Here is a 15094-nt window from a genome sequence, read left to right as displayed (position 1 = left end):
TATGGCAGGATCAAGTCAGAGATGCTGTGCTGTGAGAGGAAAATATTTATAAAACAAATGCTTTGAGTAAGAGCAAAAGGAGCACAATGACATGTTTGTATAACCCTTTTCTTTCAGGTTGGAAGCACTGCACATTTCTCTCTCTTTCAAATCGACACTCGGGAACTATGGCTGTGCAGATTGTAGGGGCACGATCAATAATCTGCAATAGATATTGATGGAGATGAGATCTTTCCTGACCTCTATGGAGCAAGACCATTGTAATTGTCCCTTCTAGGTTGCAGCCTTCCGCAAGGCAGGACAATTTTTTCTCATTTATCCTTAATGAAAATGACTAGTTCTCAAAGGGTAAAAGCACTGACGGTCATTACAAACATTAAAACAAAGGAAAATTTCAGCCAGAAGACTGCATACTAAAGACAAGCGGTTTCACAAATACAAGTACCAATGTTACCAGTACCATAGTGTTTTGTATGAGGGATTGGGTAATAGCTTTTGAAATCTAAGAAATCTCACTTGGCATTTGGAAGCTTTTACTCAAGAAGATCTAGTTCCTATCAGACAGAGTATTATGCTTTTCCAGTTTGCCTGACAAAGCTCATCACTTCAACTGCAGCACCAGAAAAATGACAGCACAGAGTGCAGGAGTGACTACTAAACACTGACAGTGATCAGTGTTCTATATGGGGCTTTTCCTCTCCATATCTCTCGTGTGTGTGGTGTGTGTGTGTGTGTGTGTGTGTGTGTGTGTGTACTGAACCCACCATGGAAATTCCACTACCTCTATAGTGGAAGGTATTCACTAACACACACTTCAACAGTCCAACATAAGTTTTTATACTGCATCTGTCAGAGATTGGACCAGGGCAAAAGAAAGTATTGTGAGAAAAATCTACCAATTCTATCAGGAAACAAACTTCCTGTGTTAAATTCATGTAATGAAAAATCTGCTTCCTCCACTAGTGTCCTTCTGAGCATGACGTAAGGCACACTAGCTTTTCCCTGTTGAAGCAGGTGATGGGGGGCGGGAGGGGAAAGATATTGTCTTTATAACGTTAATGTTGGTTAACAATGTGTGCTTTTTATAAGTGTTGTGTTGTCCCTAGGGACTCTGACAGGTGCATTCTACTTAACCAAAAAAAAAAAAAAAAAAAAAAAAAGCTGCCTTTGGTTATCAATTGTATTAGGGAAAATCTTCACTATGGAGTTAACTTGGGCTCTTATTTTGGTGTTGTCCCTAACCCTCTCTCACATAAAACCCTCTCATCAGAGTTTGTGGTGCTTTAAACCTGGGCTAGATGACACAGCTGCAGGCAAAGGCTAGGGCTCAAGCGCTGCTTTCACTCAATTGCTGTTAGGTCTCAAAGCCCTTCCCACAACTCCTCCGTGTGCCCAGAAGGATGGACAAGTTCTCCCACAATTCACTAGGAAACAAATGCAGAACAGCTCAGATTACTGCAGCACAAGCCACCACGGGACATGCCTCCAGAAGTCCTCGTGACTCCCATGGATGCATGCAGCACAAGAGAGGACTGAGTAACTCTGGTAGATTTGTGCAGAGTGGCTGCTCACACCTGGGCTAGGCTAACACAGGTGATTGCCCAAGTCAACTCTGCAGTGAAGACATACTCATAGTGTTCAAAGCTTGTTGCTAGGTGGGGTGCGGCTTCCAAAGACTTCAGCTAGTAAAGAGGCTGCTGTCAGAGAACAGAAGTCTACATGTAGCAACCACACAAAAAAAAGTTCCTTTTCAGGCCTACAAATAACCTATGATTTTTCAGACCTGTGTATATCTAAAGGTGCATTTTAATCCTTGAATTCAGCTCCATTTTGAATCACAACTGGATTCATGATACAGCTGTGTCCCTCTCCTCATATTCGACATACGCAAAATGTAAGCAGACCAAGGACTGTTTCTGCTATATGTAGCCAGTGAAAACCAAGTCCGTCCGTGTCCCCCCGCCCGCTTCCATTGCTGCAAAGCAGTTTGTAAGAAGTCCTTTTATGTCTCCCTCTCCCACCCATTGATGTATTTTAAACTCATCTGGCAGAAAAGAGTGGGGGACAGGCACAGTGGGTGTGGGTTAGTGAATTGGAGTAAGGGAAGGTTTATTTTCTTTGTACATCTCAAAAGTTGTAGTCTGTTATTTTATCTGTGATCATTCAAGATATATGCAGAACACTTGCCCACACTGCTCCGTAATTACTTCAAAAAGTGATTTCCATAACACCTACTTTTGCTGTGTTTCTCCTGCTTTGACTCTTATTGTCTTCACAATAAGTCCTGGTCGACGGTTGCCTTTGGTCCAGGGGATGATAGTTTGAACTGTGTCCCATATATTTGCCCAAACTGCAGTTCCTTCCCATTTGAATTTGATCATCATTAGCTCACCAATGTCGATGTCCAGCGTAATGAGAAAAGAATAGGTTTTATTTCCCGTAATGCCTTCAATGCTGCAAAGCAAAACCACCAAAAGTAATCTGGACACTAAAATGTGCTTTGTGTGAATGATAGTTTCCGGATTAAAGGCCTATCTATGGTTTCCATGTGAAGAGGTAGAGAAGATGAAACTAATATCTAAACACTTGAAGAAAATTTATTTTTCTTCCTGCAAGTTTTAACTGTGAATATAATCTTGCCAGATTCTACAGTCCTTGTGCATTTACTATTAAAATAAAGTTGCACTCTTGCCACCTACATTTTATCAACTGCAAACTGGTCAGTACATTAGCAACTGAGCTACTGATATTTGTTCTTTGTATTGCAGTAGTTCCAAGGAGCCACAGTCACAGACCATGACCTCATTGTGCTAGGCACTATACAAACACAGAGCAAAAAGACTGTCCCTGCCTCAAAGACCTTACTTGATGGACTCAAGTTCCCATTTGCTTTTACGTCAATCCAGATTCTCTGTAATGGTCAAGTCTAAATGACACATGGCAATGGAAGTGGGGGAGCACTAGTGATACATCCTTCCCCTACCCACAAGTGCAAACACTCTATCTCTGTGATTAGCTGGCTATGGGCCTGGGCAGAAAGGAACACTTTTTGGAATATCACCAGAAGAAGATACTGCACAATATCTCTGTATGTTGTCCAGACTCATGACAACATTGGGTGAACCTCCCAATTCTAGTTACATTTCCTTTTAACTCTGCACACAATAGACCCAGCATTTTACAGCTACTCACGCTGGGATGGACTGAACTTGACTGGACAGGATGCTGTACTCAGTGTTCAGGAAAACATCCAAGATTGACTAGTTCATTTTATAGTGGCTTTTAATACCAAGACTTGCATGAACATTTTAAAAGATTTTTTTTTTTGCATGATTTCCACTTTATCTCTGTTGAAGACTGCACTAAACCAGGCAATTCAGAACAGATGATGCATATTTATTATATAAGTGAGCCTGTATTAGAAAATGTGGCATCATTTTTCACCATCATAAAATGGGGACTTTGTATCTGGTACTCACAGCGTGACGGGGAGGTTTTCAGCATCCTCTTTAGTGCCTATCAGAGAGACAGTAAAAGTTGGTTCTACCTGCTTCTCTTGAATTTCATTGATGAAGTGTATCTTGAATTGATAATGGTAAACTGCACAGGAGAAGAAATTGCAAGGTGAGTCATGGTCATACAGGCAGCATATTCTTGTAATAGCAGAACTTTTCATTTCAGAGCAAACAGTTGAAAATCACTTCCTTTTTATTTATTGTATTAAATGCATTGATCATCATTAAAAGGTGAACAGTCGTCAATCATTGCCAAACAGCATTAGGCAACAGTTTTTTGGGTCCCAACTGCTCTCTTTATAGGGAGGTGTAGGGGGAGATGGACAGGAATCCCTTTGGGGGAACAGGGGAGTTTTCTGTGGAAAATCTTTCAGATTTTATTAGATTCAATTCTGAAAATTCCTGGTGTGTGTGCAGGCATGCCCTGGATTCAGTATAGACAGAAATACTTTCATGGACTGAGAAGGGTTGTGGCATATTCATGTGGATTGAGAACTCTCTTCTGGATGCCAGCCTTTCTCACTGTGATCTGCTGGAAAGTCTCCCAGCAAAACAGATGACTATTCTTGATGGCATAACGATACATTGAGCTTAACATGCATGTGTTGATCATATGAATTTGTTCAATACATTGCAATAAGAAATATGTCATTACTGCTTTGAGCTCTGATAGGTTCTAGAAGAATGTTTGGGAAAGTTTTTGAACTGAAAAAAATGGTGCAGTTCTGAATAAGAGTGGCTGAGATATCATCAGCATATTTGTCATGTGCAGTTTTTGTATGTAGCAAATTGCAGAAAATCATAGTCTGCCTGTGTGTGCAAATAGAGCCATACAGCTTTGAATGCCCAAATTTGTCTATTCTCTGCCCCATCAGCCTGTCAGAAGCAAATGGTGGAAATTGAAGTAGTTTCATTTGCTGTGGAAAAGTCATTATCAGTTGATGATAGCATCCATATAGTGCCTTCTATCTGAGGATTTCTGAGCAAGATGACTCTCTGTCTGCCTCCAATACATCAGCTGGCTTTAAATTAAGAAACATAACACTGATGAGTAAGATATTCTTGTTGGAATCCCCCATAACACTGGACCTATGAGTACACACTCCTTCCATTACCAGGCCCACCTCTAGGCTGGGGCTTGGAAGTGGGCAATAGTGTAGGGCTGCTTATGTCATTCTTATACTGATCTTGTGCTGGGTGCTTGAAGCAGCATGTAGAGGCTGGAGTGGAAGATAGAATGGGTCCCTTGGTTGATTTGGCTAAATATCCAAACCCATCCATCCACTAAACACCAAATCTATAATGTTTAAATAGGTTTTAACCTACTGATACTGTATATCCGATCATACTGATTAGGCTGCACCTCTTATAATTCCTGGTTAACAAATGCTATGCTCTTAACCAAATCAAATTAAAGCTGGGCCTACACTGATCTTTGAGACTTGGGAAGGAGATTCATGTTGTTAAATACTAATATATTTCTGCAGAATCTAAAAGCAAAAACTGTTTCATGGTCCCCATATGATGAAAAGTTGTTTTTTCCTAGCCATCTTCTGGATAAGACCTGTAACAGATGTCCTGACTAATTTTGGGCATTCAAGCTTCCAGGGCACATTTCGTAAGAGATAGAGGTGTTTACCCTGGTCAAATTACAGATCAGGTAATTGCATTCTATTACCCAATACGTCCCCTGATGGTTTCAGTGCGGAAAGGTGTTCTTTATCCCCTCTGCTTAAAACTGATGTGTACTGACACTTGCTCAGAATGGCTGCAGTTCAATGGTAGGTGAGTGACCCCTATACACACTTACATGCATTCTGTATAATACTTTCGTCTTTCCAGATGAAAGACGCTAATATAAATGTGTTATCTTCTTACAATTGCTATCTTTTTAATGAAACCAGGTCAGCTTTCACTCCAGGACATACTGTCATTAACTGGAAGAATAGAATGTCCAGTTTCATAAAGAAATGAAGATTATGAAGACATATAATATTGAGCTTCTTAATTATTTTCTGCTGACTTTTTTCACATGATCTTTACAGCATTCTTGGGAAAGTGTTTCAAGATCACTTGATGCTGATTCTTACACAGTTGCTGGACTGTTTTGCAGCTGCTATGAAAGAAAACTCTTGTTAAGGCACTGACCTTTTGATATCCTAAAGTTCTGTGAATGTCTTTCTTTTTTTTAACATCAGGAATAAATCCAGGAACTGAAATGCAACATGTCTTTAAAAGTGAAATTCAAGTCCATGGGAGCAATAGGGTTTAGGCTTGTGGTAAGAAAAGAGTTCCAGATACCAGTAAGAAAGCAATGCCAATGATCTTTTCTTTTGCCAAGAAACATCTGTCAGTAGATTCCTCACCATAAAAGCAGTGTTTATGCTTGGATCCTGAAGGTGACCTTACTGTGCTGATCTAATATAAATTTTTGCTCCGAAGAACAAGCGAAGAGTGACTGCTTAGATGCTCTTAAAACATCAAACTCTGTTTCCAGCAGCTTCCCACATAATTAAAAATAAAATAAAATAGGAAATTCAGAAAATGCCAGGTGTTTTCATGTAGGGTTAAACCCAGTCCAACCTGAGTAGCTGAGCCAGGGCTGCACATGAGGCCTCCCCCCATGTGGAGTAAATGCCAGACATTTGAAACTAGGATTAGAGGAAAGGTTTCCAAAAATCTTTAAAAAGAACTCAAAAATGTGTGAAACTATTACATTTTAATTACACATTGAGTGCTGGGGCCAAGCATAAGCAGCAAATTCAATAGTTCTATACCTAAGCAGAGCTTGTTCTAGCGATGTGCAAAGCATGTGGGTGTCCCCTTTGCCTGTGGCAACCTCTCAGCATCCAAACTGGTGACAATAAATAGTTTATTTCTGAAAGCGGGGAGAAAGATTGAACAAATCGTCATCTTCAGACAATTCTCATTCTCTCCTTAACAATGTGTGAGACAGCATGGGCAGGACTGGTGCTGGCATGTGTTGCATCTGTGGCGCCCCTGCAGAGTCTCCTGCAGCCTCAGGCTTTTCCCTGCAAGTCCCATGCTGCTGTGATGCTCTGTGGTGCAGGCAACATCCCTGAGGGGACAGAGAGACATACTCTTCTCTGACCTCAGTGCCTTCCTTCCTCCTTTTTTTAATGCCCGTGAGCTTGAAGCCAGCAAGCAGCAGTGGCAGCAAGACAAAGGGGAGGAGCATAAGGGGGGAGGGACAAACACAAGGTGGGGGGAAAAGGGAGGAGCCTGATCCTGGCTCCTCCCCCTACAGCCTCCTCAAGCAGCTGCAGTGTAGACGGGATCTTACTGTGTTTTCAAATCATGCTAATGATTTGGACTATCCAAGTTTTAGCATTGTTTGGGAACATGGGGCCCAGCTACACTACAAGATGGGACTGTGTGTTAACTGTGTTGTAACTCATGGTTTTTAACCTTTTCCGTCCCAAGGCCTCCCTTCGTGTTAGCAATATGGAAAGGGTGAACCCCTGATAACTGTTCCCATCCCCTTTGGAAGTTACAGTCCCAAAGCTGAGAACACATGTTGTAGTTAGTATGTAACTGGGTCCCTTGACAATTTTTATATTGCAGATAGGCCTCTATTCTGTAATTCTCTATCAGACCTATTCCCTTTCCCCAAATAGTAATTGGTGTAATTCTGTATGTGTTTTCTCTCCAAGCTCAAATAGTGAGCTGTTATGCTGTGCTCCTGACAAAATGATTTAATGAAAATAACTCTAGAATTCTAGTTGCTTCATTTTAGTTCTACAATTCCACCCTATAAAACCCCACACTATTCTATTCTGTCTTCTATTTGAAAAGTAATAATTTGTGTGTCTGCTATAGACTAATTCCAGATAAAATTTGTACCGCAGTCAGAATGGGAGGTCTTACAGGTCTCCCTGAGCAATTATAGGGTTGTTTGGTTTTTTTGGCTTGGCTAGGAGCCTGCATATGTTATACCAATTGTTCTGTTTGAGTTAGCTATAAGAAAATTCTGCAGATCAGGACCTGAGCAGCTTTGAAGCCATGAATCCACAGTTACTGTGTGGTAAGCATGCAACACATAATTTTTCATTAAAATATTAAGAGAGCTCTTGATGGAATGGCTGTGGGAAAATCTCATTAGGATTCACAACTATCTGGACAAATTGATTTTACCTATTGATTTTATTACTTAGGCAAATGAATTAACAAGATAAAAATCCTCGTTTATTCTCTCACTCCATTTTCTAGTCGGGATCCTTAACAAGTGTACCTACTAACCTTTGAAAGGTGTATGCGCTCGTGTTTTCAAAAAGAGCCGTCTGCTTCTCTGGAGTCTCTCCTTCCTGATATTGTAGCCAAGGGTATTGCATCGGTTCTTCCTACAACTGAGACACATTCCTTTATCAAAAGTGTGAATGTCGTTGCACCAGTAGGCCATGCTTTGCTTATCATCATGCAGGAGAGAGTCAATGAACAGATGAACCGACCTCTCGTGTGCACATTTCACTGTCTGAGTGATCCCTGGAAAATATAACAACAGAACCACTTTACATTCCTTTGCCCCCACTTCTTATGCCAATTACAAAGCAGTATTGTAAGCCACCATATAAATCTTATTGATCCTTCCCAACACATCATATTTACTACTAAGCCCTATCAGTTAGACCATCCCCACAGACACACGTGTAGAATTTTTAATTCTATCTAGGAGAGTCCAAACCTTGCCAGCTCGAGCTGGCAAAGTTATCAGGGACTAATGTGTACAAAATGGAACCAATTGTAACCATCCTCTTTAATAACATTGTTCAGACGACCGGTACTGGAATGCAGTGCCCCTTCTTGATCTGATGGTCCTGGTTGTTCAGGTCAGTATGGAACATAACAGGCTGGTATTTGTCGTCTTTTCAATCTTTCATTCATATTAGAGATGACAGCGACTGTGGGCTGCATAGCAGAACACTGGGCTGCACTTTGGCCGCTCCTGTAATACCTGCTATATCATACATCTATTCAAAAGACTAGCTCTCCCGATGGATCATTTTTGCAGTTGTTGTACAACAGGAACAAAACGAAAGCATTATTCACACAGTAAATTGTTGAGAAACAAGCCTGGCACTAGGGTATTCATTCTTCACGCCTCTATCAACAGCCTTCAAATTAAAAGTAATTTTTAACAGTCTTTTCCCTTAGTATTACAGTTTTAGATTTTATTTTCCTCTCAGTGTAGTTAGTATATACCATGATAGACTATAAAAACACATCCTCACTCATGAGCTTCCTAGTCCATATCTGGTTTCAGCAGCTATGAATTATCTAATAATGAGTAAGCTTTATTTCTTGGTACTGTGAGGAGAGCTGAATAATGTTTTGGAATGCAATATGCTGGGCAAACTCTATCCTGTTCTGGTGTTTCAGCAAATCATTTTAATTGTCACTCTGCATGAGTGCCTTATCTTCTGGCAGTATATTGCGGCAATAACAAACTGCTCCTGAGGCTTCTTTCTACATTTACGTCGAGGTACACTAGGACAGAGCTTCTATATATAAAACTTATGTTGTTACTTGTCTAATCGTCAGTAAGGTCCTGGAGAGAGTTTGTCCTCTTTGCAGGGTAGTACCAGAGGGTCATGGGGGTGAGCATGGGAAGGGATAATTCAGGGATGTAAGTAGTACAAAACTGCATTCTATTTTATTTTAAATAACTAATTGCACTGTAAATGTGTCTGGCTTAATTAGGATAAACTCTCTTCTCCCCTCAATACCCAAAATAAGTGTCCTTGGAATCATTCCCAAATGGTTGATGGTAGGATGCTTGTGTCCTAATTTTCAGAAGTGCGAAGTGCCCATAGCTCTCACTGAAGTCAACAGGAACTGTGGGTGCTTAGAGCATCTTAAAAATCAGATGATCAGTTTCTAGCTAAGAAAAGCTACTTTTTACAATAAGTTGTATATATTGAGTTATACTTTAGGCTATTTAATTGCATACAGACATTTAAAGTTTCTCAGAGCTGCTGTCATTCAAATTGCAATGTTTCCTTGGCATGACAAAAAGCATTTCTTACCAGTGATTCCGTACTGTGCAATGTGATTATACACATGCATGATATGGCAGCCAGGCTGAAATGTGCCTCCATTGGGATAAAAGTCAAAATGGGCTACGGGCTGCTTGATCCCAACACTGAGACCCATGTGCTGTTGAGTAAATGTATGAATTGCATCTACAAAGTTTGCATCATCTGGTGATAAACGATCCGTTGGTGACATTCCTTCAAACAAAGGACCAGCGGGGTCAAGGCCTACAATAAATGCAAATAATCTGTTTGAGATGCAGTACATTGTTTTTTGTTTACCATTTATGAAACAAGTGATGAGATGAATACCATAAAAGTGAGAAAAACACTCTCTAGGACCACCCAGACTTTTAGCGATGGCTTGCCGTCCTTATACTAAGAAACAAGGCTAGGGACAATATGAGGAACACGACCCAAAGGGTTAAAAGCAAACATGGACACTAACAAACAGTAACTACTACACACACAAGGACACAACCCTGAAGAGATAGATGTGTTTGTTGTAGACAAGCCGTGTTCACTGCTGCTATGTCTGCTTGGGTGTGTTTACTTAATTTTGGTTGTTTCATCCTGCAGAGGTCACACATTTCAGAGGCCCTGTTGCAGACAGGTGTCCCACATTAAGCTTGACTTTTGCCCCACATTTGGGATCTGAGACTTTATAATGTTTGGCTTGTTTATCAAAAGACTTGTCTGTCTGGTAGCTTTTTTTATTCGTAATGATTCTCCAACATCAAATTACTCTCAACAAGGCAAATAATCATCCCTCTTTAGAAAAAAAAAATTCCAGTTTTGGCCTGTTAGATTTAGTTTATGAAATGCTTTTCCAAGGTGCCTATCACTTTAGTTTCTGAAGATTATTGAAATAACTGATTTTTGAATGTCCCATGTACATTTTTAGTGGCTTTTTTGTCTTTAGAGGACTAGTTACTCTGGGCCAAACTCTGCTCAGATAGTCATGTTAATCCAACTATCTAACGGGAGCAGAATTGGCACATGTGTATCAAAAGTAAAGAACAGATGGCAATAATGAACGTGTTGCCAATAGCTGTAGATATTTTTCATTCAGTGTTCAGTTTATGGAGATTATTGTTGCAAGCTTATTTCAGTGCTACTGAAGAATACATGTAATTGTAATGAGAAAAAATGCATTTTAATATATTTTTTGTTACAATGGCTTAATGTACTAAAAATTATCTGAATTAACTGCACTAAGGGCTTTGATCACAGCTTGTATAACATCTTATCATCTAAAATCAGCTGCTTTGCATGCGTGAACAGGTCCAAGAGCTGGTGGTATGTGGCAGTAAATCTAAGATCCAAAGTGGGAGTTAAAACTATAGTTATGTCTCAGTTTGCCTCATTCCCAGACCAGATTAAAGTCAAATGTTTTCTTTGATGGTCTAAACACTATAGATGATGTGAACTCATGTAATATTTCCTTTCTATTTTTTTTTTAATTTCATTGTGTGTTAGACGTGGGATAGTGCTCTACATATATGAATAATCTCATACTTGATATGACATTACATTGCAGTCAGCCCAAAATGCTATTAGTCAACATTAGCAAGTGTAATCATTAACTTCTATGTTTTATGTTTTCTTTAAGCATGTATTAGGGATACTCCTTGTCAAATATAATCCCGGACTATAATTTTGTCACAGGGGAATTGACTTCAGTTCACTATTAAGAGAGATGTACCACAACTGAAAGTGCAAGCACAACTAAATGAGGTCCTTAATATAATTTTTTAAAACAAGTTGTTAATGATGACGATAGAAGTGGATGAGAATAATGAAGTCTGAGGGAAGAAGAGTTGTCTCTCAGGTCAGGGACAAGATGAGGTCACAAATGAGTGGCTTGATTTAGGACATAAAGATATGGGATATAAAGATAAAGGTTAAGGTGGCCAATTAACAGGGGGCATGCGGTCCATCTAGAAGGTCCTTGATTGAGTCCATTAAGATGGTGCTGAACACAGGGGGCACTGTGAGCATTTTTCCACTTGCTCACCCTTCTAGGGTAAATAAAAACCATTCTGAACCTTTGCCCAAAACTTGAACCACATTGGAGTGGAATCCTTGGCACTTCCTTGGTTTGGACTGAGAATGGGAGATGATGTACAGTAATATTGAAAGGAAGATCCTTATTGTAATTCTTCCAATTCAGAACAGAGAAGTATTGGATAGCCTAAGATTCTGTGCTTTGGAGAATTTCAGCCCTGTTTCTACACCAATGCGCGAAGCTTCCAAACTGAATCTAGTTCCCATTAGAGCATAAACTTTTTGCAAAGAGAATTTAGCCTCTTTATCCAGCCGAAACCTAAACAGGAGCTTAAGTGCTAAATTCTGCTGCTTTGTTGCAAGTGGAGTCTGTGTGGTTTTTCTGATAAGGACTGCTTTTGCACCACTAAAGTCAATGGGAATGGGAATTTTGCCAGAGACTTCAGTGGAAGCAAAATCAAGCCTCTAATTACCATTCTGCTGCAGAAAATGAGTAACTTCAAGAAAATGTACATCAGAAGGAGGAATAACCAGCAGTCAAGGCACAACTAATCCAGAGTGGACTATTTCACAGCTCTAAAAATACAATTGCATATTTTATTCTGGGAGCTCCTGCAGGGGGATTGGGCAGCCAAGAAAAAGTACAGTTGATATAGCTAAAAGAAATATTTTCAAGAGTGTGCACTTTGCCTTTAAATATCAAGCCTTTGGCAGACTCTAAATGTGCTTCTCTTCCATTTATATCACCACTCATTACAGCTTCTGTCAAACAAAAATAATGTGGTGAACTGGGAAAATATATTTGGATGCTGTAGCAGGCTGGCAGTGCCTGAGACACCCCACCCTGTGAGCCGGTGTTAACCCTTTCCCAGAAATATCAAGTGGGTTCTGCTGGCTCGTTGAAGGAAGTGGTTTATTTGGACACCTGGATAAAAGGGAGGTAGGAGTGGTGTTCGTCAGGAATAGAGAATCTCTGGTGTGAGCAGGCCTGAGGTAGGAATTCTGAGAGTAGTCATGCCTGGGGCAAGAGTTGAACTTTATCTTATCTCCAGTTCCTTTGTTGGACAGGCAAACCGCAGGGAGGGTGTATGTTTGGACCCTAGATATCGTGTGGACTTTGGTTTTGATCAGGTTGGAGAAAGCAAATAAGTAAGAAGGCTCATGAATACCCTGTGTAAATCACTTTTTTTTTTTTTTTAAACAGTGTAAATGGCAAAATATTAAATTTCACAGAGTTTGCACGGAATGAATTTTACAACTTGAAATTAATCAATTTTAAGGATAGAATGAGTTTTACAATTAATGTTTGTCAATTTTGAGAACTGAATGAATGTCATATGTAAATGTAGTTAATTTCAAGGACAAATACTTAAGAGATCACAACTTGGAGGCATTTTCATGATTTCCATGCCCTTCATGAAATCATTATTTACACAGAGCCTAATTCATAAGACTTAATAATCAGAAGAGTTTTGCCCTAGGTTTCACCTTAGCGTCTGTAGTGGATGTCCTTGCAAACCTATATGGAGCTTGTGGCTATAGACTTTACTTTTTGCTCCCTCATCGTGGTGGGCCTGAAACGAAACACTGGATCTAAACTTATTTGTTTTGGGGATCCAGTTCCAAATGTTGGGTGTCTGGCTGACCTGTTCCAGCACTGTATTATATAAAACAATGGGCCTTCCTTTAAAGACATGAATATCTGCAATAATTATATAACTATTAAAATACACACCCATGCGCACGCACGTACACAGAACAATATCTGCAAAACTTTCAGGTTTTGACCCCAGCTATGAGTAAATTTTCATACTTGCATAGTTTCATTGAATTCATTGGGACTACTCAAGTGTACAAAGTTCCTTACATGCTTAGTATGTTCAGAATCAGGACCTCATTTGGAATGGATAATATTAGAAAAAGAGATCAGTACACAATATGAATTTAATTAACGCACTGCATCACAGGACCCCTGAAATAAATGAATTACATGAACATCTCTGAAAATCCAGTGTAAATATCACTGTTATGTACTGACACAATTAGGAAAGATAAGATTGCTCATTTAAAAAAAATTATAGTTCTAACATAAGGCTGTCAAGTATTTGTACATTGGAGAAATGAAGCCAGCTGGCTGTTTTATTAAAGTTATAAATATTTTTTTACCTGTAATTCTTCCAATCTTGTTCGTGCCACTAATATAACTGCCAGCAAACCCTGAAACATGAGCTCCAAGGCTGTACCCAATTAAATGAACATTGTTTCTGGAAAATTGAACAGATTCCTGGAAGACATCAGCAGCTTGATTTAGCATAAAGAGAAAAATAAACTGGCGAAACATTTGAACATTAATTGTTGTCTAAGATTTCCCCTTGCTTACAATACAAGCTAATTTGTGTTTTGATGCCGGGGTTGAATGAGGTGCTTAGGTCATGAAATGAATCTGCTGGTTTTAACTTCATTTAACTTCCACTGAACATGTGCACACATCAAGAAACTGCCATACCATTAAACACTGTTGCTTACATACTCTGCTGAGGTAGGCCCTGGGTAGAAATAACAGGGATTTGTTGATCTTAATTAGAAATGTTGCAGGTGTTGTATTATCTGTGTCTGCAGTATTCTGCTTTCCCAATTGCTGGAACCAGGATGTGTGTTAAATACACTGTAAAATAATCCTTTACATATCATGTCCTGTCGCCTCATTCTGAGACACTGATGCACATTGCCAGCAAAGTACCACAGCACTTCTCATCAGAAATGTAAAGTGATACAGCAATGTCATTTCTTGGACTAATTTGTACAACTGGGTATCTGATCTGAAACAAACCTACTGAAACAGAATGGCCTTGTGCTTTTAACTCTTCCTAATCAATACTGCAGTTATCTTAGCTCTCTCATTTACACTTTGTCTGAGGCGCAAGAATTTTCTGACTTGGTGAGAAAAATGTGGTATTTGTATCTCTTATAGAAACAAAGAAAAAAAAACCTTTCAGCATGGACTTTACCTGACATCAAGTTATTCTGCTACGTTTCTCTATCTCCACTAGAGAGAAGTATTGAGAGGGAAAATAGTCAACTCTTGTGAGGAACAGATGATCCTCAGAAATCTGAAACTAATAATTTTCTTAACTGGTTACTAAAATGGAGATGATGCCTCTTAAACTCCTAGATTAAGAACTCTAAGATTTGCTTTCTTTTTTATTTTCAATTAAAACTTGCTACATGTCTGAAATATTTGGTACCTCCACTGTGGATATTTCAGGTAGTCACATCTGGCTCTAAGCAGGTGGATGCTCAGCAGAAAGATATTTCTGGGAGGTGGAAAGGAGAAGTCTCTTATTGCTAAATGGACTGGGGGGTACTTTTTGTTGTTGCGTCATTAGTTTCAACAGAATTGTGTTTCGTTAGCAATGGTTACTTCTTGAACATTAAATTCAAGTGAATTTAATCTCATGCAATGGAATTCAATGCTGTGAAAGGTGACAGCCAATGTAAATCTTGGGGACATGCAAGACAAAG

At 39.5% G+C, this 15094-nt stretch overlaps 1 protein-coding gene across 2 annotated transcripts in view; it reads right to left on the bottom strand.

The window, feature by feature from the left end:
• The window catches only part of LIPC (lipase C, hepatic type), a 70500-nt gene that overhangs the window by 3285 nt on the left and 52121 nt on the right, over positions 1 to 15094 (bottom strand). For both annotated transcript variants that reach the window (XM_067555944.1, XM_067555945.1), the window contains 5 exons: positions 13739 to 13856; positions 9560 to 9793; positions 7776 to 8018; positions 3480 to 3600; positions 2236 to 2454 (listed from right to left, as the gene is read on the bottom strand). In XM_067555944.1, coding sequence (XP_067412045.1) covers positions 2236 to 2454; positions 3480 to 3600; positions 7776 to 8018; positions 9560 to 9793; positions 13739 to 13856 — 935 coding nt within the window. The remainder of the gene's footprint in view (positions 1 to 2235; positions 2455 to 3479; positions 3601 to 7775; positions 8019 to 9559; positions 9794 to 13738; positions 13857 to 15094) is intronic.

This window comes from Emydura macquarii, unplaced genomic scaffold (assembly GCF_026122565.2).
Source record: "Emydura macquarii macquarii isolate MOO-44397 ecotype Brisbane River unplaced genomic scaffold, CSIRO-AGI_Emac_v2 contig_1644, whole genome shotgun sequence".
Lineage (NCBI taxonomy): Eukaryota > Metazoa > Chordata > Testudines > Chelidae > Emydura > Emydura macquarii.
This window is presented reverse-complemented; position numbering and strand designations above follow the sequence as displayed.